At 37.9% G+C, this 24,530-nt stretch overlaps 1 protein-coding gene across 9 annotated transcripts in view; it reads right to left on the bottom strand.

Annotated features, from left to right (window-relative positions):
* Positions 1-24,053, bottom strand: part of LOC110879028 — a 33,059-nt gene extending 9,006 nt beyond the window's left edge. The window contains exons 1-6 of one of the 9 annotated variants that reach the window (XM_035977722.1): positions 23,895-24,053; positions 23,291-23,344; positions 20,799-20,884; positions 14,676-14,729; positions 4,154-4,234; positions 619-672 (exon numbers count right to left, since the gene is read on the bottom strand). In XM_035977722.1, coding sequence (XP_035833615.1) covers positions 619-672; positions 4,154-4,234; positions 14,676-14,729; positions 20,799-20,853 — 244 coding nt within the window. In that variant the 5' untranslated portion in view covers positions 20,854-20,884; positions 23,291-23,344; positions 23,895-24,053. Of the gene's footprint in view, positions 1-618; positions 673-1,149; positions 1,284-4,153; positions 4,235-13,849; positions 14,151-14,675; positions 14,730-15,206; positions 15,533-19,242; positions 20,779-20,798; positions 20,885-23,290; positions 23,345-23,894 lie in introns of those variants that run through there. The other 8 variants (XM_035977723.1, XR_004867566.1, XR_004867568.1 and 5 more) reach the window with 8 other exon arrangements.
* Positions 24,054-24,530: the final 477 nt, after the last annotated feature.

Here is a 24,530-nt window from a genome sequence, read left to right as displayed (position 1 = left end):
ATTTATTCACTTTTGATTTAATATTAGGTTTATTTAATTAAAATCCTAATATTCACCGGGTAAATTTTACCATTAACGGTACTTTACCCGTCTTTTAGTATTAACGGGGTTCGATTACCAAACCCGTTTTCGGGGTGTTACAGGTAATAAACCCATTTATTTCTTTCTCGGATAAGCATCATTCAATTACTTTACTAACCGTTAAACGGTTCCTTACATGCTTATCTCAAAAAGAGGCTAAGCATACTTTACTTAACATACCCGTTAGGAATGGATACTAGCCTCATTACATCACCTTCATTCGAATTTTTCATAATGAACAATCATAGTCATTTCATTCTTACATCATACCCCGATCCGAGAAAGACGGATCGAGTAGGCTTTCGTCCATTGCATACATAACTTCCCATACCCGGTTCAACTAGAAGAACCGAATATGATGCTTTATCTTTCATAACTTCTTCATTCCTTTCAATCCGTTATGACGGACCTTACTTTTACTTTCGAAAAATCATAGAATTCAATTCTAACAACTTTGACATAACCAAACAATACAAGTAAGATTATTATACATATGACAACATCATAAATACAGAAATGCGGTGTACACTAACGTACCTCGATCTTGTGAACTTTCCGATTTCCTAGTGTTGGAACCTTCTTCTTTCGCGCCTATAACAACACATAACATTCCTTTATTTAGTACAACTAAATCTCATTCATTCACCTTCCAAATTATACATATTATTCTTTTAAGCATTTCATCAAACACTTGGTGGGCATCGTATTTACTAGCATTATGTACAAGTATACAAAGCATGAATTCCTACTAGTTCATCTTATAATTCATCAACATTCAACCCATGTTCATAACCTTCTTTTATCCTACATAAATTTTCTAAGATTCAAGCATTACTACATCATCATATTTCAAGATTCCACATGATTATAGCTTCTTTGATCATCCTATTCATACCACAATTTCACAAAGTGGGTTTTTACCAAAATCTTTCAAATAACCTAAAAATCAACATAATTCTTGTCCTAGAAGGTAACCCTAACTCAGATTTCTCACATTTAGACATAAAAATTCGAGATTGGGTTGTAACCCTCATCCTACAAATCATAATTTCAGAAAATAAAACTTACCACTTCACTAATTAGGGTTAGATACTCGAAAATAGGGGCTCATGCATTAGGTTCTCCTTGAGATTTCAAGTGAATTGATGGGATTTAGCAAGCTAGGGTTTGCTTGTTCTTCCCCCTGCTCTGATCGTCGAACCCAGAACCCCCAAATGTGGGTATTTTTCTATTTTGTTTTCTATTAAAACCTTTTAATTCATTATTTACACATTAAACCCTCCCACTTTGAAAGAGTGTTTAATTTGGGCTTTTCCATAAACTAACTACCGTTTCGCCATATCTCATAACTATGTTAAATTCTTTGTTTATTTTTACTTATTGTTATATTAAACATTTTTGGGGTGTTACAAGTCTACCCCCCTTAAAAGAGGTTTCGTCCCCGAAACCTTCCTCATTCCAACTACACAACCTCTACTCTTACTTTTTCATCTATTCATTTACGATGCTTAATATAACATAGATGGATTCGGGATCTTGGCAAGAGTTTCATTTATGCATAAACATATTTGTACGCATTGTCCCTCTGTTCTTAAATCAAGTAAATTACTTTCATAATCACATATAAGTCAGAATCTGATCCAGAGCTCTTATTAGTGTCGTTTTCACCTTATAATGCTAGTTCCTAGCATATATCATCACTAGCGGTTCGTTCATTGAAATTTATTCCAAATGTATACTATTGGTTGTACAAGCTTATGCTTACGGCTTGTTTCTATCTTTCTAAATAAGCGTAACATATTCATACATTTATTAATATAAATAAATCGATTTATTTCATTCCGCACACGAATCATGCACGATATAATTCATTATTGTAATCATGAGCAAACCCCATTATCCCATTACTAACGTTCTTCTAATTACTTTCTTGTTCATATGAGGGCTTAGCATAACATTATACGTATACTATAAACATTTAATGATTTTATGGTACTAATACAAAGCTACCCACTTCCTAATTACTTTTTCATACTTAATACGAGTATAAGGTATCATTCTACGGTTACTACCGTCACTTGAACTAATCACAAGTTTGAGTTTAACCTTAAATTTAATCCTTCACACACTTTATTATTAGCTCCTTGCATGAACTACTTATGATAACAACTAGGTATGTTGTGTACGAGCATCATACGAGCATTTGACTAATTCAGCTCAAACTTTCATTTAAGGCCTTTAGATCTCCCTCTTAATGACATTCATACCTTCTCACGCTGACCGTTACAGGTCGATCATTGTTTACCATACCATAATTATTCTACCATTCATTTTGTTCATACTTACAAATAAATCTACGGATTCTTATCATTAATCAAGAATTAAACATTTTACTAACCTCGCCTTCAATGCATAAGTAACCAACTGGGGTGTCCCAGTTGGCCAGCCTCATCCCTTCTTTCAGTAGAGCCCCGGGTTCGAGCCTTGGCAACCCCAAGTATTGAATTCCGGGTGGGATAATCACCGCCAGGCAGCTATGGGGCTGAGCTAGCTTGCGTGAGTTGAAATACTCCGGCGGCCGGGAGGTCCGTGCACTAACCCCCCCCCCCCCCCGCCTTCAATGCATAAGTCGGTTATCCGTGCGCCGGATCGATCCGCTTCTTTATATGTACCTTCCGTACCAGACTTGGTCTCATTAATTCATGAAATATGCTCCCACTCGTGGGCATCCTTCCACTAGCTTCATTACTAACATCTCACTAAGAATTCCATCATATTTGTCTATAAATAAACAGTTAGCACATAACCCTTCATAACTGCGTCATGCGGGGTGTTTGTTCGCCCATTGCCTCTTTCACAATTTTCTTACGTACATGCTAAAACATATCATACATTCCATTTCTTACATACAATCCTTTCTTTTATTGGTTATTTCTCCAACTTTCGCAGTTTGACCTTTCAAGGTCAGACTAACAGCCCCTCACCTATTAGTAATAAACTTGACAAACCGAACATTAAATACCGGGTTCAAATAGCGATCGCCATTTGACCCGTATAACTTATTTGAGTTTGGTACTTAGTTTTTATTCTTACTTGCTTATTCTGTCTTCACTTACGGATTCGAACTTTTAATTTATTACCTTTCATTCTTACTGGGTTGGATCTATTTCTCAGATTCTAAACATTTTCATCCGTACCTTTTGTTCTTCTGTCGTATCATTTACCATGTCATTTCTTATGATATATTTTCGTATTAATCTTCTACATTCAACTTCAAGTGTTGGGTCCTAGCACTAATTCCATGTCCTAATTCATGTAGCGCGTCTCAACGCAACACTCTACATCCTATTTCTAGTGGTGTTCCCATCCTTCTTTCTTGAGTTTGTTTTACATTCAATCGTAAGCTTAAACTTTTCATTCTTATCTTTCTCTCTTATATTGACCCGATCCCTTAAGAATCGTTAGACCCCTTTTTACTAGCTTGTCCGGACATAAGTGAGATGATTCTCGTGTTTTTCTCGAGCTTCGGTCAATACATGACCATCCCTTAATATACCATTTCCATTTGTTCGTTCACCACATTTGGTGTTAATTTACCTACGTTCCCTAACATGTCTCTACTAATGAGTATCCTACATTACACATTTGTATTTCTTACGTAATACTTCTAGCATTTGTAAGTAATTATTATTTACTGTCTTGTACAATATAACCTTATAAGGTCAACCACTACCAAGTACTTTTTGTATATAAGTATTGCAGTACATGTTGTACTTACTTCAATTCGAACATCTTTACAAAATGTCTTTAGCTAACATCCCAACTAATATTCTTCCCATACCTTTCATCAACATTACCTAGTTCTCATTTCCGCCTTAGAACTTCTCAACTAAAATTTATGACCGATTTACCCTTATAATGAGGTTTTATCAATTTAACATTATGCCAACAATTTCAACAAAACGTACCATAACATTTCTAATTTATTTATACATTTCACTTTGATTTCGAATACTCAAACACGTATACACCTTCATGTAGATGAATTCGGAGCGATTGCGAAATCACTTACCTTTAGTGTTCATGTTTGCCTCATTGCTTCCTCTTACCCCGTTTGCCATCCATACTTGAATCAACTGACAAGATTTCCATCCTTACATATTATTACATTTGTAACACTATTAGCTTATGTGAGCATACATACAACCATTCATTTTCTTTCTATTCATAAGTTAATTGACTTTCGTTAGTCAAATTTCGTATAAACGAGGCATTTATTATCAGTTATCTCACTTCCAATCCATACAACTAAACTATCGTCAATCATAACACGTAAATCACTTAATACATGACACATTAACTCTTTACTTTAGCATTTGTGTCTAATGACCATTTCATGATATCCCTATACTGTTGACTTTTAGATAGTCAAGTGTCTTGCTTACACACTTCAAACTTTTGAACATGTAATCATCTAAATATGATAGACCGTAATATTAATATTCTACGTATTTCATACATACAATTTACGTAATCCTCCAAACAATACACATATATACATTCACTTTCACGTACTTTCACATGCTAATGCTTCATGATTCTATAAATAGTAATTATCATTCAAGTTAACTATATAACATAATTCCAACGCATCCTTTACTAATAAGCTCGTACGATTCGCATTTAGCACATATTCGCCTCTTAATCATAACAAGGCAAATCATTAAATACACATAAGCATCACACCATTCAAGTACAAGGTACAAGCCTCTAATGCATAATTCTGATCAAAGCATACATTCATCCGAATTTTCATACGAATTTCCATCTAACTCACATTCTTCAAATTATTTTCACCACTAATCTCATCATTTTTTTATTTATTTATTAACAATTCTGGCTCCTTCACATATCCAAGCACTTTAGTCTATACTCCACTCTATACATTCATCATTCATTTCATGCCATTCCATACTTTACATTCGACTTTCTTAAATTTTACTTTATCGCCAACAATCTACATAACTTTACATAACTTATTATATCTTCTATTTACTTGCCAGGAACATAAAACGGGCATTTCTGAGAAGCATGGGAACTTAAATTATAGTTCACAAGCTTTCAATACATCATAGTTCATTAGTCCGCGTTTACTTCATTCGCATTCTCACGTTTTAAACTTTACTCACTTTTTAAACTTTCATCATTCATTCACGTCATTCGACACATTTCTTTCGACCTTTACGATTTCATTCATTCGTAACCACTACCCGTGATTACATATATCTTATTGGGCCTTATATGGGTCTCACTCAATCATAAAATAGGCTTTCGGACAACTGGGGAATCAAAATACGAAAAATAACATAAAACGAAAAGTTCCAGCGGACTGAACTTCTGCTAGCCGTCGGCGACGGTGATGTGTGTAAAATGCAACATATAAAACACATCAATTAAGGCATAAAACTAACCCTTTTTAAGTACTAATGTTGGAAAAAGAGTGTTTTTGTCTTCCTTTTGTATTTTCAGGATGAAATGAGCTCAAAATCACAAAAGAAGCAAAAAGGCCACTAATTCTACCATAAATACAAGAAAAGGGACAAAAGTAAACTGCCCGGACCCTCAACGGCACCTCCCAAGACAAAGAGAAGAGAACAGAGCCTGAACACGCCCCGTGTCCAGTGAACACGGGGGCGTGCCCAGGAAGCAGCAGAAAAGACAAACCAGTAGAAGCTTCCATTGCTCACCACGGGGCCGTGCCCAGCGGACACGGGGGCGTGTTGAAAGTACAGCAGGCGCATTAATTGTAATTCGCAATTACAATTAATGAAGAGAGAGAATGTCAGACGGGCACGGGGCCGTGTTCAGCGAACACGGGGCCGTGTCCAGCGTTCTGTTCAGCCTATAAATAGAGGAGCTTGGCTTCATTCTCTCTCATCCCTTGGCACACCACCTCTCTCACACTTCATCCACCACCCACCACCACCATAACACCATCATCCACCACCATCATCCATTGTCCATCATAGAGTGTGTGAGTCGTCTCGGGATCCAAGATTGATCGTAAGAGTTCTTGACAATCAAGGCCATGTTTGCCTAAGTCTCTTACATCACTTGGTGAAGACAAGTGTTTAGTATAATACTTTTTATTTTTAATCTTTTGCACTTTTTATTTGGTTTTGTATTAATGACTTTAATAACTAGTTACTTATGTTGAAGGTGATCTTTCCTTATCGTTTGTCCGTGGTGTCTTGGCATTATTTTACTGTCTATATAAAATAAAAGATTTTCACCATTCATATCTCCACGGTCTATATGGAGGTATGTTGGCTACCTGGTCGGGGGTTAAGGGAACGGTTTGGTAAAGGTCTTGCCCTTGTTCAGCGTTTAGAGGTCCTGCTTGGGACCTGGGTCAAATTTAGTAGGATCTCCTTCAATGCCCATAGGTATTGGATGGCGGGGATCCAAACTCTTTGACCCCCTCATAAGCTAACTACTATTAATACTATAACCCGGCTATTTAGGACTGTATCCCTGCTGACTCAGACTACTTAGCCGAGGGTAACGTCACCGCCGAAAACGGGGCCTACCATAATTTGCATTAATAACTTAATTCATTATCTTTCAATAATCCGACCCTTTAGGATTGTATCCTTGCTGACTCAAACTACTGGGTTGAGGGTAACGTCACCTCCGAAAAAGGGGCCTACTACAATAACTAAGATAATCTCTTAAACAAGTGCAAAAGTGCAAAAATAATCAAAGGTTATACTAATACACGTGTCGGATCCAAGTGATTCATCTTGTCTATCTGTTTTTATTTTATTTTCTTTTTCAGCATTTAGTTAGTTTTTATTTTTCTTAGTTTAAAACATTTTTCTAACTTTTTGATTTGATTAGACGTTGAGGATAAACCGGTATTAAAAGCTCTTGTGTCCTTGGACGACCTCGGTATCTTACCAACACTATACTACGTCCACGATGGGTGCACTTGCCCATATGTGTGTTTAGTGTTAGTAAATATCGTGTTTTATAAATTTAAAACTTGGCTAAAAGTGTAAAAAGGGCTTAAAAATATATCTAAAAATATAACACACTTCACGCACATCAAGTTTTTGGCGCCGTTGCCGGGGACACAAGGATTTTAAGAAAGTTAGGAATCAACGGCCTAATCATCTTTTTATTTTTCTTTAATTTTTTAGGATTTTTTTTAGATTTTTCAGCTTCTGCAGAGCTCAGCACGGGGCCGTGCCTGGTCGGACACGGGCCGTGCTCAGCAACGTCACTGGCAGTTTTTGTTTTTCAAGTTAACAGGAGGCTGACCACGGGGCCGTGTCGGTGCAACACGGGGTCGTGTCCAACTTCCAGTAACTGGGATCTGAAAAACAACCACTGTATCTCCGACCACGGGGCCGTGTTCGCTCGACACGGGGCCGTGGTGAACCTTCTGACCAACATTCTTTTCTGTTTTTATTGCAGGACTTGGAACCCGACGCCAACCTCGCGTAGTGTATGAGCTCCAGTTCCAATAAAGACATAAAGGAACCATTAGAAGAACCCGAACGCTTTCTCAGAAAAAGGTTAAAAGCCAAAAACCAAGAGAAAGTTTCGGGTGACCCACCCCCAATGGCGGACCAACGTACCCTCATGGATTACTTACGGCCCACCGTAGGTAATCTCGGCGCCGCTATCAATGCCCCGAATGTCGAAGCTAATAACTTCGAACTTCGACCGCACTTGATACAAATGCTCCAAAACTCCGCAACCTTTCACGGGCTCGCGGACGAGGATCCCCATCTACATATAACTAATTTCTTAGAAATATGTGATACATTTCGGATCAATGGAGCATCAAACGACGCCATCCGCCTTCGTATGTTTCCATTCTCACTAAAAGACCGAGCGAAAGCTTGGCTCAACACCCTCCCAGCTGGATCGGTAAACACCTGGGATGAACTAGCCCAAAAATTTCTATATAAGTATTTCCCTCCTTCTAAAACTGCTAAATTAATGGCTGAAATTAACACATACTCACAAGAGGACAGGGAATCCTTATATGAAACTTGGGAAAGGTTCAAGGAGCTACTACGCAAGTGTCCCCATCACGGCCTCGCGATATGGCAACAAGTATCCACTTTCTACAATGGATTGTTGCCACATACTAGACAGACACTTGATTCTAGCTCCGGGGGACTTTTAGGTAATCGACGCCCACACGAAATATATAATCAGATTGAGGAAATTGCTCAAACCAATTTTCAGTGGCACACCCCCCGGGGAAATAAAACTATTGCCCCGGGCGCCCATAAGGTAGACGAAAACACCTCTTTACAAGCCCAAATCGAGGCCCTTTCTTCAAAAATAAAAAAATTAGAAATGACAAAAACAGTCTCGGTCATGGCTTGTGAGGGGTGTGGTGGGTCACATGAAAATTGGAGTTGCATGAAAGAAACGGACGATCAACAAGAAATGGTAAACTACATTGATAATAGACCTAGGCCGTCGGGTCCTCCAACGGGGACCTACAACCAAGGATGGCGAAACCACCCAAACCTTGGTTGGAGGGAGCCCGGCAATAGTAGTAACCAACAACCACAACGAACAAACTTTCAGCAATCAAGAAATGAGTCACAAAATTTCACTCAACAACAAAGTGGGAGAGAAAGGCTCGAAGATACTATATCTCGCCTCGTCTCTGACACTGACAAGAAAAATTCGGAAAGATTCCTACAATTAGAATCAAACTTTAGGAATCAACAAGCTAGCATTCAAAATATAGAAAAACAAATAAATCAACTAGCTCAAAATTTTTCCGAAAGACCACAAGGCGCGTTACCTAGCAATACCGAAACCAACCCGAAGGCACAAGTTCACCTCATCACGCTACGAAACCGAACCGTAGGGCCTGCAGAAATACCTCCAACCGCGGAAGAATCAACGCCAACACATCTGCAGGAGAAGGACCCTCCCCCATCAACAGAGCCTACCAAGGCTCCTCGAGTTCCGTACCCCGGTAGGTTAATTCGTCAAAAAACCAACGAGCAATTCGCAAAGTTCGAAAGTTTGCTAAAACAATTGCATGTCAATATTCCTTTTATCGAAGTCCTAACCCAAATGCCCAAATACTCTAAATTTATGAGGGACTTCCTTACACATAAAAAGAAAATTGAGAATTTGCAATTAGTTAATTTAGGCGAAGAATGCTCTGCCCTCGTACTCAATAAACTACCCCAAAAGAAGATCGATCCCGGAAGCTTCACGATTCCGTGCTCAATAGGGGAATCTCCCGTTCGCAATGCCTTGGCCGACTTAGGGGCAAGCATTAACCTCATGCCCTCTTCAATGTTCAAAAGGCTTGGCTTGGGAACCACAAGCCCCACAAAAATAAGCATACAACTCGCGGATCGATCGGTCAAGTTCCCGCAAGGTGTCATCGAGAATGTCTTGGTAAGGGTAAGCAGGTTTGTTTATCCTGTTGACTTTGTCATACTCGACATGGAGGAAGACAACGAGGTCCCCCTTATTCTAGGGAGGCCTTTCCTTGCCACCGCACAAGCAGTAGTGGACATGAATGAAGGGACACTAACGTTGAGGTATGGGGACGATGAGGTAAAGTTCGGAGTTGGGAAAAGAATAGAGGATGACGACCCGGTCCACTACATGAAGGTTATCGACTCAAGCTTGGATGCCGCTCTCCGACGGTGTAACTTGGGAGGCAAGGCATCCCAATCAAATGACGTGTGACCGGGAATTGGGTCTAGCCAAGGACCCTTATAAACGTGGCGCACCACGGAGGCATTCCGCGGACCTATCCTTAGTTTAAGTTTAATCTTTTAGTTTTTGCAGAATAAAACACACTCATGGTGGTAATGGATGAAAAAGGGAACAAGAAAAAAATGGAACCATGCAGAAGAACAGAACAAACCGACAAAAATCTCCATAACAGAAGGCTCCACACGGGCCGTGCCCAACCAACACGGCCCCATGCTGAGCCCCCTGCAGGAAATCACCCAGTTCAGGTAACTGGACACGGGCCGTGTTCAGCGAACACGCCCCCGTGTCCAGCCTTCTGTTTCAATTCTATAATTTTTGTTACTGGCACTTGACCACGGGGCCGTGCCCGGTCACCACGGGGCCGTGTCCAGAGTACCAGTAACACAAATCTTTGTTTTTAAACACACTTTTACATATTCTAATCAACCAAAAACTCTATTTTTGGACACATTGAGGACAATGTGTAATTTAAGTGTGGGGGGGATGCTAAAACCTTGGAATTTTGCAAAATCCTAAAACAAGCCTTACACAAAACTCTATTGGAACCGCTAAACACCCCAAATTTTTTCAAAAACTTTTTCAATTTTTTTTATTTATTTACTTGTCTTAGTTTAAGTTGGGAATAACAAGTTATAAAAGGGTTATATTTTTACAAACTTACAACCGATAGCGTCGTGATAAAAAGAACTAACATAAGAAAATTATGAAACGGTATAACAAGTCTAGCTAAAATTCGATTATATATGCTTGGTCACATTAAAAACCCATTCCCACAAAAAGTGAGTTTTTGAGCCTTTATTGAGCATAAAAATACACATATTTAGATTAAATGCTCATTTTTCGTTTCTTGTGTGAATAGCCGCTCGGTCTTTACAAATCTAGAACTTGCCACGACGATACATTCCCGGTCCTTACCAACTTAAACCCAAGTAAGTAAATGATGGAGGCATTAGGACTAACTATTTTTTTTTTTCAAAACCATTATTTTTCATTTTTTTTACCTACCCAAAATCCCCCTAGAAAACCCCTTTGAGCCTAAACCTTTCATTTCATTACCCCCAAAACAATTTTCTACCCACCAAAAACCTTTTTCATTTTTTCACCTTTATTTTAGTGACAAACTCGGTTTTTCATAAACATACCTTTACGTGATCAAAAAAAAAAAAAAAAAAAAAAAAAAAAAGAGAAAAAATATGATGAAGTCAAAAACAAACATAAGCTACAAAAAGCTTGTTTGGAGAAATACTTCAAAAATAAATGTCACCAAAAATAAGGTATTTTACGAAAACCGACACTTGTTACGATTTTCGCCCTTTTTACTAACCACTAACCAACCACCCACCTTTAAACCCAAGCCTTCACCCCAAAAGACCTCTTGATATTTACAAAGGTAAAAGTTAAAAAGGAGGAGGATTGATCGCTTGACAAGCATATGGAAAATGTAAATCCGTGCCGCTCTCGAGCGATTCACTTAAATATACACCTTCGGCCGAGTGATTGAGTGATCTCCCGTGAGGTATGTGAACTTGTATATAAATGGAATTTTAATAAGGCATGCTATGCCAAATTAAGTAGTTTATCTTATGTAAAGTTCAAAATAAACCATGACGAATAAGATTGTAAATAAAATAAAAATAGAACCTATACAAACCTTGGATTCCCGACACTCTAGGACAAGTTAAAAAACTTCTCTTCTACCTATTCCATTTGGGAGTGTAAGCCACATTAAAAAGAGTTTTGCTTGAGGACAAGCAAAAGTTCAAGTGTGGGGGTATTTGATGTGTGTAAAATGCAACATATAAAACACATCAATTAAGGCATAAAACTAACCCTTTTTAAGTACTAATGTTGGAAAAAGAGTGTTTTTGTCTTCCTTTTGTATTTTCAGGATGAAATGAGCTCAAAATCACAAAAGAAGCAAAAAGGCCACTAATTCTACCATAAATACAAGAAAAGGGACAAAAGTAAACTGCCCGGACCCTCAACGGCACCTCCCAAGACAAAGAGAAGAGAACAGAGCCTGAACACGCCCCGTGTCCAGTGAACACGGGGGCGTGCCCAGGAAGCAGCAGAAAAGACAAACCAGTAGAAGCTTCCATTGCTCACCACGGGGCCGTGCCCAGCGGACACGGGGGCGTGTTGAAAGTACAGCAGGCGCATTAATTGTAATTCGCAATTACAATTAATGAAGAGAGAGAATGTCAGACGGGCACGGGGCCGTGTTCAGCGAACACGGGGCCGTGTCCAGCGTTCTGTTCAGCCTATAAATAGAGGAGCTTGGCTTCATTCTCTCTCATCCCTTGGCACACCACCTCTCTCACACTTCATCCACCACCCACCACCACCATAACACCATCATCCACCACCATCATCCATTGTCCATCATAGAGTGTGTGAGTCGTCTCGGGATCCAAGATTGATCGTAAGAGTTCTTGACAATCAAGGCCATGTTTGCCTAAGTCTCTTACATCACTTGGTGAAGACAAGTGTTTAGTATAATACTTTTTATTTTTAATCTTTTGCACTTTTTATTTGGTTTTGTATTAATGACTTTAATAACTAGTTACTTATGTTGAAGGTGATCTTTCCTTATCGTTTGTCCGTGGTGTCTTGGCATTATTTTACTGTCTATATAAAATAAAAGATTTTCACCATTCATATCTCCACGGTCTATATGGAGGTATGTTGGCTACCTGGTCGGGGGTTAAGGGAACGGTTTGGTAAAGGTCTTGCCCTTGTTCAGCGTTTAGAGGTCCTGCTTGGGACCTGGGTCAAATTTAGTAGGATCTCCTTCAATGCCCATAGGTATTGGATGGCGGGGATCCAAACTCTTTGACCCCCTCATAAGCTAACTACTATTAATACTATAACCCGGCTATTTAGGACTGTATCCCTGCTGACTCAAACTACTTAGCCGAGGGTAACGTCACCGCCGAAAACGGGGCCTACCATAATTTGCATTAATAACTTAATTCATTATCTTTCAATAATCCGACCCTTTAGGATTGTATCCTTGCTGACTCAAACTACTGGGTTGAGGGTAACGTCACCTCCGAAAAAGGGGCCTACTACAATAACTAAGATAATCTCTTAAACAAGTGCAAAAGTGCAAAAATAATCAAAGGTTATACTAATACACGTGTCGGATCCAAGTGATTCATCTTGTCTATCTGTTTTTATTTTATTTTCTTTTTCAGCATTTAGTTAGTTTTTATTTTTCTTAGTTTAAAACATTTTTCTAACTTTTTGATTTGATTAGACGTTGAGGATAAACCGGTATTAAAAGCTCTTGTGTCCTTGGACGACCTCGGTATCTTACCAACACTATACTACGTCCACGATGGGTGCACTTGCCCATATGTGTGTTTAGTGTTAGTAAATATCGTGTTTTATAAATTTAAAACTTGGCTAAAAGTGTAAAAAGGGCTTAAAAATATATCTAAAAATATAACACACTTCACGCACATCAGACGGCCTGGCCTCCCGTCGGCGACGGGGCCTAGAATGTGGCGTCGGCCACTTTTGCCCGTCGACAGAAACTTAGGGCGTCGGCACCATGGGGGCGTCGGCGACGGCCAGAGGCCCGTCGGCGACGGCCTCCCGTTAGCTGAAATCGCTGCAGACCTTGTTTTTTTGTATTTGTTGGTATTTTAGTCATTCTTCGGGCCGGTTTCGGTTATACGGTTCCTAAAACTCCCCATTTCACCTCCCCATATTACTACTCCACATACTTAACTTAAATATTTATCGTAAACACACCATACATACTTGTATTAAATCGAAAACTCAAATTATTACCTCATTGGCGATCTTGGAGCGAGCACACTTTTGCAAGAGTCGTCGGTTTGAGTTCAAGCATCACATCATATGCTCGAATCCCTCAAACCTTGGCTCTGATACCAACTTGAAACACCCTTATTTTGCGTCTAAAAGAAATGACATCCAAAAGACGCTAAAAACATAAACTTTTTAAAATGTACAAATCTTTCACAACTTAAAAGGTAAAAACGCTAGTATCATTAACACGTGATTTTAACAAAATTTGGGCATGACCCGTCCGTAAGACGAGTGTATCCCTGTATTAACCATCAACAAACAAACAAGTTTACGACCCGTTCGACTAGACACGACTAAGACCATACACCAAGTATTAACAAGTGTAACTACTAACAATGTCATACCAAAAACGGACATTTGACCCAAAACATTAATACATAATAGCGGAAGCGCTTGATGTTCATAAGGTGTGCATATGCTCGCTCCAATTTGCCAAGTCGCCTACATTGAGGATTTACCTACATTTGACATAACAAATAGGTTAGTATTTCGCCACTAACAATTTTCGGTAATAAACCCATTTATTTCTTTCTCGGATAAGCATCATTCAATTACTTTACTAACCGTTAAACGGTTCCTTACATGCTTGTCTCAAATTGAGGCTAAGCATACTTTACTTAACATACCCGTTAGGAATGGATACTAGCATCATTACATCACCTTCATTCGAATTGTTCATAATGAACAATCATAGTCATTTCATTCTTACATCATACCCCGATCCGAGAAAGACGGATCGAGTAGGCTTTCGTCCATTGCATACATAACTTCCCATACCCGGTTCAACTAGAAGAACCGGATATGATGCTTTATCTTTCATAACTTCTTCATTCCTTTCAATCCGTTATGACGGACCTTACTTTTACTTTCGAAAAATCATAGAATTCAATTCTAACAACTTTGACATAACCAAACAATACAAGTAAGATTATTATACATATGACAACATCATAAATACAGAAATGCGGTGTACACTAACGTACCTCGATCTTGTGAACTTTCCGATTTCCTAGTGTTGGAACCTTCTTCTTTCGCGCCTATAACAACACATAACATTCCTTTATTTAGTACAACTAAATCTCATTCATTCACCTTCCAAATTATACATATTATTCTTTTAAGCATTTCATCAAACACTTGGTGGGCATCGTATTTACTAGCATTATGTACAAGTATACAAAGCATGAATTCCTACTAGTTCATCTTATAATTCATCAACATTCAACCCATGTTCATAACCTTCTTTTATCCTACATAAATTTTCTAAGATTCAAGCATTACTACATCATCATATTTCAAGATTCCACATGATTATAGCTTCTTTGATCATCCTATTCATACCACAATTTCACAAAGTGGGTTTTTACCAAAATCTTTCAAATAACCTAAAAATCAACATAATTCTTGTCCTAGAATGTAACCCTAACTCAGATTTCTCACATTTAGACATAAAAATTCGAGATTGGGTTGTAACCCTCATCCTACAAATCATAATTTCAGAAAATAAAACTTACCACTTCACTAATTAGGGTTAGATACTCGAAAATAGGGGCTCATGCATTAGGTTCTCCTTGAGATTTCAAGTGAATTGATGGGATTTAGCAAGCTAGGGTTTGCTTGTTCTCCCCCCTGCTCTGATCGTCGAACCCAGAACCCCCAAATGTGGGTATTTTTCTATTTTGTTTGCTATTAAAACCTTTTAATTCATTATTTACACATTAAACCCTCCCACTTTGAAAGAGTGTTTAATTTGGGCTTTTCCATAAACTAACTACCGTTTCGCCATATCTCATAACTATGTTAAATTCTTTGTTTATTTTTACTTATTGTTAAATTAAACATTTTTGGGGTGTTACACTGCTATCCCAGCAATAGTTGAGGAGGTTACACCCCTTGAGTTACAAGTAACTCTTGGTGATAGTTCAAGTGGAACAGCAACTACAACTGATGGATCAACAGATCTTCAGTTGGACAGTTGTTTCATAACTAAGACTCCCTTGAAGGCAATTTCTTCCATGGCAACATCGGTAACCACCAGTAAGTTAAATATAACCACTGGTACCATCAAAGGTCTATCGGTTGCTGAAGAAAGAAGTCCCCAGTACCAAGAACAAGGGGCATCAATGGATGATATTTGGGAATCACTTCCTAAGTCAAACATTGATACAACCACTACTGGTGGGGATTCAGATGATCCTGTTAATACAGGTGATGATTCAAGATATAATGAATTGACGGCCAGAGTTGAAAACCTGGAATCTTCAGTTGCAGAAATAAAAGATATGGTGCAGCAGCTGTTAGAAGCTCAAATAGCCCAATCTTCTGCCCCTCCTGCTCAAGCACCTGCTCCACAAGCATTTGCTGCAAATGAGCTATGGAATATTCTCTAACCACTGCTTGAACATCAGCAACAATTGGCTGCTAAACAGCACGCAAATCAAGTAAAAATGCTGACCAACATGGTTGAATCTCGGTTTAAAGATACACAAGCTGATATCAAGGCTATAAAGGCCAGGATTCAACAGAATGCTCAAAGTGAGAAAGCTCCTTCTGCCATTTTCTTCATGGATACACCCCTGGCAGATAATGCTAAAAAGGGGGAGAAGAACAGGTTGAAAAAGAAAGGTATAGAAGATGGGATGCACATTGAACCTGAGAAACCCAAAACAGCTGATACACTAGTAGTTACAAAAACTGCTGCAAGTAGCCAAACAGCTGCCATCTCATCAACACACACACCTTCAACACACACCACCTCATCACACACCATCGCAACTACTGTTCCACCACCACCTGTGTCTACAACACAAATATCCTCATCAAAACCAAAAACCACCAAACCACCATCATCCAAAGCCACACCACCACTGCCTCCTGCCATAAAGCAGAAGACAGCAGATGTTACAACATCTGCTGTAGTGACAACAGTGATTGAAGCACCAGTTGTTTCAACCACTGTTAGTCAATCACAATCCACTGCCATCCAATCTCAAACCACTGATCCACCCAAAACATCATCAGTCTCCTCTTCAAAAAGAAGAAGGGTCTTCATTCCTGATGATGAGTCACCACCACCATCACCACCTTCAAATATCATTTCCCATTCTCCATCCCCTGCTCAAAAGCAGAAGACAACAACTGATACATCAGTAGTTGTAATGACAACAGCAGTTGAGACACCAGTTGTTTCAACCACTGTTAGTCAGTCATCCACAACTGCCCTAATTCTTCCTATATCTCTTCCTATATCACAACCACAGCTCTTGAAAAGAAAAAGAAATCCAATCACTGTTGATGAAGGTAGTCATGATCCAAATGCTGCAAAGTATCCACTAGAATTAGAAGCCATCAAAGATGAGATGAGGCAGTTTTATACAGAAGCAGACCCATCAAAAAGAAAATTCTCCTCACTCATCGGTTATATGGTTCCAGAAGACATGGATGATTATCTCAGAATAAAGGCAAGGCAAGCAAAAGTTAGAGCTAAAATTAATTGTGAAAGTGAGAAACTGAGCGAAGAAGGCTTTGCTACAAGACTGGAGTTCTACCTCACCAAGGTAAAGCAGATAGAAGAATTTGCACAAGAGCTAGAAAGAGAAAAGGCTGATCAAAAGAAGAAACTCAGAGAACAGCTTCTAGCCTACATCATGAAAGAAAAGTTCTATCTTGCTGAAGAACAACAGTTTGAGGAATAGCCTTTAGTAGCTTTAAAGCGTGAGGCAGAGAGAATTCAAAAGGTGAAGAATGATCCTTCAAAGAAGAAAACTGCTCCAAACTGGAGTAAGTACAAAAGACTCATTGCCGATCTCACTGCTGAGTATAAAAGGAAGAAAAGGGAGTTGGTGGATGCTAAGATAGGCACTGCTGAAGCCATATCAAAATGGTCTAGGCAACAAACTGATGAAGCTTATGAAAGACTTGAGAAGCAGAGGATGAAAGCCTCTAACTCTCCTAAAAGGTCTGACTACAAAAAGCTTCAAGAGCAAGTCAAACTTTTCGAAACACAGATCAGCACAGCAGAAGATTTTGTTACAAAGCTGAGTAAAGAAAAGAAGGAAATGCTATCTGCTGGAGTAGAAAAGGACAAAGAAGCTGAACAGATTGAAGAAGCTATGAAGAAAATAGCTTCAGATAAAGAAAGATTGGCAAAGCTACAAACCCTTGCTAAAAAGGTCAAAGTAGTAAGCCAAAAGTCATCAGCAGGCATCACAAACAGTGAGCTGATTGACAAAGAAGTTGAAGCAGATATAGCTGAAGCCAACAAGATCATTGAACAAGCATTCATACGAGTGTCTGAAGCTCATGATGCTGCTCTTCACTTCTTCAGGCCAATCACTTCAAGTTCATCAGATAATAAAGCTCTCCCAAGAAACCCATTGAATTCAAAAATACTAAAGTGGATGTCTGATCAAAAGACCCACGTATTGACTTTGCTCAGATTCAATGGTGATATGAAGCATATATCAAGGAATCAGGCACTAGGCCTAAGTGCTGAAGATCTACAGGATCTCCTTGAGCTTACACTGTGCAGGGACGAGGATGATACAAGTTCCAAGGATTTTGAGGAAGATTTTAAAAGAAAAGCAATGGAACTTCTGATGAAAAATAAAGGTCCTGAATAAGGAAGGGTTTTGGCATTATCTGTTCCAGGGGGAGATTGTTGAGATTGAACCCTAACAGAGGAACAGATAATGTAAAGCCAAAACCGGATCCCATCAGTGGACTTCAAATAAGCAGCAGTTTACTCTAATCTCTCCCCTTGACAGTGGTTATCTAACAACTGATAATCTTAAGTGCTGCTCAACTACAACAACTGATAAACTAAACTCTGATGATTACCTAACAACTGCTAAAGACAAACTCTGTTGCTCTATCTACTGCTGTTCCCTAAGTGCTGCTGAAGACTCAAACACTGCCCTCTCAAAGACTGATCACCTTTGAAGAAAGCATTGAAGACTCAACATCTGTGCTAAGGCTACAACAGTGGAACGTGAAGCAGTAGTTTTCATTTTGTTTTGTATGTTAGTGAATATCAGATGTTTCATATAACAGTAGTTTGTACAGGACAGTATTTGTAGTTTGTTAGGTCGTTAGATGTCACTATCATGGTGACGTCAGCTGAAGTATATCAGTAGTTTGGTTTGCCTATAAGTATGACAGTACTCTGTACTGTTACACTTGATCGTTTTGAGTGAGTTCTTCTCCTCAATTCATCCTTTCATCTTGTGCAACCAACTCTGGTGTATCAGGCTGAGGGTGAGTTTAGATTGTAAGCTTTTACTGTAATCTTTTGCTTTTATGTAAATCATTTGAATCAATGAAAAGCAATTGTTTATCAATCTATACTTTCCTTTGTTTGTGTTTACATAGTTTGCTACTCATTTCCGCTGCACTTACTCGTTTTATGCAAACAAACATGAATCATGACAGCCTCAGATCCTAACATTATTGTATACCATACCATAATTATCCTACCATTCATTTTGTTCACACTTACAAATAAATCTACGGATTCTTAATCATCAATCAAGAATTAAACATTTTGCTAACCTCGCCTTCATTGCATAAATCGGTTATCCGTGTGCCGGATCGATCCGTTTCTTTATATGTACCTTCCGTACCAGAATTGGTCTCATTCATTCATGAAATATGCTCCCACTCGTGAGCATCCTTCCACTAGCTTTATTACTATCATCTCACTAAGAATTCCATCATATTTATCTATAAATAAATAGTTAGCACATAACCTTTCATAATTGCGTCCTACATGGTCTTTGTTCGCCTATTGTCTCTTTCACAATTTTCTTACGTACATGCTAAAACATATCATACATTCAATTTCTTACATACTATCCCTTCATTTTATTGGTCATTTCGCCAACTTTCGCAGTTTGACCTTCCAAAGTCAGACTAACACCCCCTTACTTAATGTGTTCGTATCGAGGTACACGTTCGTACCTTATACTTGCATACTTGCAAGGACTTCATTTACTTCGTTTGACTTTTCGGAAGTCTAATTGTAAATACATTCTTACATATGTGTATCAGTTATCTTATTTTGACACATCATTCTCTAGTCGAGCCCTAAGCTCCTATTAAAAATATAATCTTTTTATACATACCTGGTGCGGGTCAAATCCCTTGACTCGTTATTCATACTTTGCGACGGTTAATACTTTCCAAACTGTGACAATGCATGCCCATACATTATGCTTACCTATAAGTAATAAACTTGACAAATCGAACATTAAATACCGGGTTCAAATGGCGATCGCCATTTGACCCGTATGACTCATTTGAGTTTCGTTCTTAGTTTTTATTCTTACTTGTTTAATCCGTCTTTTAATTTATTACCTTTCATTCTAACTGGTTTGATCCGTGTTTACTTACGGATCCCACCCTTCTTTCTTAAGTTTGTTTTACATTCAGTCGTAAGCTTAAACTTTTAATTCTTATCTTTCTCTCTTATATTGATCCGATCCTTTAAGAATCGTTAGACCCCTTTTTACTAGCTTCACCGGACATAAGTGAGATGATTCTCGTATTTTTCTCGAGCTTCGGTCAATACATGACCATCCCTTAATATACCATTTCCATTTGTTCGTTCGCCGTATTTGGTGTTAATTCACCTACGTTCTCTAACATGTCTCTTACTAATAAGTATCCTACATTACACGTTGCATTTCTTACGTAATATTTCCAAAATTTATAAATAATTATTATTTACTGACTTCTACGATTTGACCTTTTCAAATTAATCACCACTTAATACTTATTGTATATAAGTATTGTAGTACGCGTTGTACTTACTTTCAATTCGAACATATTTACAAAATGTCTTTAGCTAACATCTCAACTGATATTCTTTCCATACCTTTCATTAACATTACCAAGTTCTCATTTCCGCCTTAAAACTTCTCAACTAGAATTTATGATCGGTTTACCCCTATAATGAGGTCTTACCGGTTTAACATTATGCCAACCATTTCAACCAAAACATATCTTAACATTTCTCATTTATTTATACGTTTCACTTTAATTTCGACTGTTCAAACACGCATACATCTTCATGTGGATAAATTCGAAGTGATGGCGAAATCACTTACCTTTAATGTCCCTGTTCATGCTTGCTTCATTGCTTCCTCTTACCCCATTTGCCATCCATGCTTGAGTCAATTGACAAGATTTCCATCTTTACATATTATTACATTCGTAACATTGTTAACTTATGTGAGCGTACATACAACTATTCACTTTCTTTCTATTCACACGTTAATTGACTTTCGTTAATCAAATTTCGTATGAGTGAGACTTTTATTAATGGTTATCTCATTTCCATTCCATACGACTAAACTATCATCAAGCATAACACGTAAATCACTTACTACATAACACATTAACTCTTTAGTTTAACATTTGTGTCTAATGGCCATTCCATGATATCCCTATACTGTTGACTTTTAGATAGTCAACTGTCTTGCTTACACACTTTAAACTTTTGAACATGTAATCATCTAAATATAATAGGCCATAATATTAATATTCTACGTATTTCATACTCGTCTTGTATGATATATATACAATTTACGAAATCCTCCAAACAATACACATATATACATTCACTTTCACGTACTTTCACATGCTAATGCTTCATGATTCTACAAATAGTAAATATCATTCAAGTTAACTATATAACATAATTCCAACATATCCTTTACTAATAAGCTCGTATGATTCGCATTTAGCACATATTCGTCTCTTAATCATAACAAGGCAAATCATTAAATACACATAAGCATCACACCATTCAAGTACAAGGTACAAGCCTCTAATGTATAATTCTGATTAAGCATATATTTATTCGAATTCTCATACGAATTCCATCTAACTCACATTCTTCAAATTATTTTCACCACTAATCTCATCATTTTTATATTCATTTATTAACAATTCAGGTTGCTTCACATATCCAAGTACTTTAGTCTACATTTACTTCTTTCATTATTCATTATCATACGTTTCCAACTCCACTTTATACATCCGTCATTCATTTCATGCCATTCCATCCGTTACATTCGACTTTTATAAATTTTACTTCATCACCAACGATCTACATAACTTTACATAACCTATTATATCTCCTAATTACTTGACAAGAACATAAAACGGGCTTTCGGAGAAGCACGGGAACTTAAATTATGAAAAATAAAAATTTCAGCGAATTGGTGTACCTCAAGCCGTCGGCGACGCCCCTACATGCCGTCGGCGACGGGGTTTTAAAAATGGTGTCGGGTAATTCGTGGCGTCAACAGGGAGTTAGGCCGTCGGCTGGGATAGCCGCGTCGGTTACGGGCCAAACCGGCGTCGGCGACGGGCCTTCCTGCGGTCGTTTTGCTGCAGCTCTTTGTTTAGTCGTTTATCCATTTCCCAAGTCCGATTTTAGTCATACGAGCTCCCAACCCTCCGTTTTAATCCTCCCACTTTTTCAGCCCCATATACCACTTTATAATTTCATATTAACCTCACATTATTCCTACTTAACTTATAGAAATTTAAACATTTACCTTTCTTAAGGCCTTGGAACGAACACACCATCGCGCGAGCTATCCGTTTGAGTTCAAGCGCTAATACTTGCACTTGAATCCCTCAAACCTATGCGCTGATACCAACTTATAACGCCCATTCTTACCCTTTAGACTTAGATAAATTTCAATGAAATATTTTAGAAAATTCGGCATGACCCGTTCGTAACATGGGCACATCCCTGTTTTGACAAACTTAATTTTTTAGTAAGCTAACGACACTTTCAAAGGACTTAATAAAAGCATAACATACTTTTAAATAGTTACCAACAACTAGAAAATTTTAAAAAGACACATCAAGTCGAACTCCAAAAGTCTAGTTATTAAACAAGACTAATTACAACAAAATACTTTTAACCATAACTTTGTTACTAAAAGTAGCGGAAACGCTTATAGGCGAAATACATGTGGGTGCTCGTTCCAAGACGCCGAACCGATTAAATTGAGGTTTTACCTACATCAAACAACAATGAAAGAGTTAATCCGTAATCATATTAACCTTTTTCAAATAAACCAATTTACACATTTCTTGCCCTTACATCATTCTTTTCCTTGCTCATACTACCCGTTGAACAGGTCATTACATTCTCGTCTCAATCAGAGACATAACATTCCATTCCTTACTTACCCGTTAGTAACGGATAACAACATTCTTATCACAATTTTCATTCAGTTCGTTTAACACGAACTAATACTTTTCTTTCATTACTTCCTTTCATCATTCGGTTCCTTTGGATCAAACCGAATTAGATACAAGTTGCTTTCTAAAATTCTCATTTCATAGGACCCATTTATAACGGATCATTGTACATATTTCGATCCACAATAATCTTGACTAACATAATCTATAGCACAAATGGTAAATCACCGATTAAAATCTAAAAGCATAAAACAACATACCTTCTATAAATTCAACTAGAAACTAATGGGTTATAAGACTAGCAATAAACATGGATTTGTAATGATAATTGAACAACTATTAACATTACATAAACTTGTAAGTAAATCGAACCTACCTCGTTCTTGAGCCTTTTGTTGCGAACCAGAATTAGCTCCTTCTTCTTTCACTCCTACACATAATTCATTCTTATTTAGATTATTTCATTCACTACATAATAATCACATTCACGCATTCAATCACGTTCCATTTCATATTTTGCAATGTATCAAATACTACATTTTCCCTATGCAAATTCAATACTTTCAATACATTCAAAATCACATAGTTCTTCATTGAGGCATTTTAACGAACACATGGTGTGCAACAACATTGTAAGCCTTATGTACATGTATCCAATGCACGATTTCACTAGCAAAATTCACGACTCTTTTAATCAACTAAATTCACATATCTTAATCATTCTACAATCATAACAATTCATCAATATCCTAATACATAAACATTTATCAATCAAAACTACTCAATTTATTTAACTTCAAAACCATCATACTATTAGAACAAATGGGTTTTCCTTCAATCCATCAATACAAACGAATTCCAAGCATAAAACATCCTCTAATGATGTTTCTAATTCATATACAGGCTCGATTTCTCCAATTTTCACGAATTGATTAAACCCTAGTTCATGAAAGTGCATCAAATCACATAATTTGACTTACCCTATGTAGGAAACCCTTAGATGGTTGAGAATTTGGTCACATGCATTCGATTTATGCCTAGAAACACCTTCAATTTGTTAGAGATTTGAGGAACTAGAGAAGAAAAAGGGGTTTACCCTTCCTGATCGATCCCAGCGTCGCACACCCACACTTCACCCACAATTCATTTTTTTATTTCTTATTTATTTCACAATTTTACACATTGAACCCTCCCACTTTGAAAGTGTGTTTAAATTTAAGCTTTCCCATAACTTAACTACCATTTTGCCATGTTTCATTAACTACGTTAAGTTCTTTATTTATTTTTACTTATTTTCACATTAAACATTTTTGGGGTGTTACAGTAGGCAATTCATTATTTACTTTTAGAAATAAATATAAGGGGAGGCGGGGTGGTGCGTGATGCATCGTTTATCACGCCTGGAACAAACCAAACATCCACCGCCACTAAAATGTTCACGAGTAATGGGCATGCACAAATTCAGTTTCCGTGATGTTTTTAACGCGTGATATTTTGAGGTTGTGAGGGTAATTGTTGGTTGGAGGGAAATTGTTGGGTGTGGTGGTGAGTGATGACCATTGCCACTAAAAAAAGTTGTGAGTGATGAAATAATGGTTGATGACATGGCGGAACTT

Source organism: Helianthus annuus, chromosome 9, assembly GCF_002127325.2.
Source record: "Helianthus annuus cultivar XRQ/B chromosome 9, HanXRQr2.0-SUNRISE, whole genome shotgun sequence".
Lineage (NCBI taxonomy): Eukaryota > Viridiplantae > Streptophyta > Magnoliopsida > Asterales > Asteraceae > Helianthus > Helianthus annuus.
The sequence above is the reverse complement of the archived record's forward strand: the minus strand, read 5'-3'. Positions and strand labels throughout refer to the sequence as shown.